At 41.5% G+C, this 1,777-nt stretch overlaps 1 protein-coding gene across 1 annotated transcript; it reads left to right on the plus strand.

Moving 5' to 3' along the window:
• Window positions 1-518: 518 nt before the first annotated feature.
• SARC_14946 (hypothetical protein) lies at window positions 519-1,538 on the plus strand (the record flags this gene model as incomplete). The annotated part of the gene is made up of 3 exons (XM_014290922.1): window positions 519-609; window positions 1,135-1,197; window positions 1,445-1,538. Coding segments are annotated over 3 exons (248 nt in total), but the record flags the coding sequence as incomplete, so codon positions are not given.
• Between the last annotated feature and the right edge of the window lie 239 nt (window positions 1,539-1,777).

Below are 1,777 nucleotides of genomic sequence, written 5' to 3' on the forward strand. Positions count from 1 at the left end.
ATATATATATGAGTGCCCTCTTCGAGGGAGACCCTAGGAAATAAGGGTCACTCCTCAGATAGGCTATGATCAACCCCCCATTGCATGGGGGCAGTCCCTTCAGGATCAAGTTCGACATCGCCCGGAGGTGGCCCGCGGCCCTAGCGCCGCGCGCGGTAAAAAATAAGAGTAAGAGTAAGAATATAACACTACTAGCAACACCGGAAATGCACCCCACTCTAGAGTGGAGCAAATTTTACACACCTATCGTAGATCCGTACTCTCTCGAGAGAGTGACTTAGGGATGTAAGATGGTAGCTACGAGCTATTGTAGCGTACACCGGGGTCGTGGAGGGTCCTCCTACCATCCCCTAGGTTTGCATATATATATATATATATATATAGTTATGAGCCTTTACGCACACACCCCCATTGTTATATAAAGCAAGAACTGAGACGTGAACCGTCGCATAGTATTCCCATTTCCATTTCTTTCTGTGAGTGATGTTTGTGGTTTGCCTTCGCTGCCTGCGCTACAGATTGAGAAGAGTTTCCAGGGAGAAGCCAACGCAGCCATAGACCCGTACTCCGATCCAGCCGCCAAAAAAGCATTTGAAAAATATGCTCAAGGTAGGTATATTGCTCTTCACATCTATTTTTAGATACATTTCCTCTTGTGTGGAAAGTTATAGAGAGGGGGTATATAGATATAGGGATAAGTGTACAAAGAGTACTTTCATATATACATGGTACATTACTTGTGTTTATACTACATGTGTTCCTTCGTCTTGCATGCATTAGAGTACTATCATATATACATGGTACATTACTTGTGCTTATACTACATGTGTTCCTTCTGTCTTGCACGCATTAGAATACTATCATATACACATGGTTTATTACTTATGTTTATACTACATGTATTCATGTATTCCTTCTGTCTTACATGCATTAGAGTACTATCATATATACATGGTGCATTACTTATGTTTATACTACATGTGTTTATTAGAGTACTATCATATACACATGGTACGTTACTTATGTTTATACTACATGTGTTCCTTCTGTCTTGCATGCATTAGAGTACTATCATATATACATGGTGCACTACTTATGTTTATACTACATGTGTTCCTTCTGTCCCACATGCAGGCTTAGAGACGCCCTTCAGCCATCTGCGACAACCCTTCGCGTGGGGTGTGTATGCCATTTCAGGTACGTCACATGTTCCCTATATAGTACAGCCAAAGTTCTGTACCTTTCACGGCATAGTGTACTATAGTCAAGCACCCTTACAATACCTCATACATGAGTCGGTTGCCCCTATTGCGGTCCTTTTTTATACGAAACAAGAGCACAAGAGCACACGTTTAAAACTCTAGTATCATACAAATGTACGCCTTCCTTTGTCCTTTTTATTTATATTTTTTTTACACTGTGGTCCTTTTTTTTTGCTGTCCAGGTGCCAGAGAGGACAACAGTAAGACGCCGGTGCACCAGATACCCTTGTATCGCGCAGATGCGGAAAAGTACTCGTACGCTAATCTGTATCAGGTAGGTATATCAGTAGTCTATAAATAGAACACACGAGTAGGTATGCGGATATCGCACATGAGATGGTCCACAACTGTGTGTGGAGGACAAGCTTGTTGATTTGCATCAAGTACCGGTAGTAGGCTTTTCTAAAAATAGATTATAGCTAACACACATCAATGGTTTAGGATGTCTCTACTCCATATGAACATACACTACACACAATACACACAGATAAGATGCCAGTCATGGCTATTCAAGA

The sequence above is a fragment of the Sphaeroforma arctica genome, assembly GCF_001186125.1.
Source record: "Sphaeroforma arctica JP610 unplaced genomic scaffold supercont1.5353, whole genome shotgun sequence".
Classification (NCBI taxonomy): Eukaryota; class Ichthyosporea; order Ichthyophonida; genus Sphaeroforma; species Sphaeroforma arctica.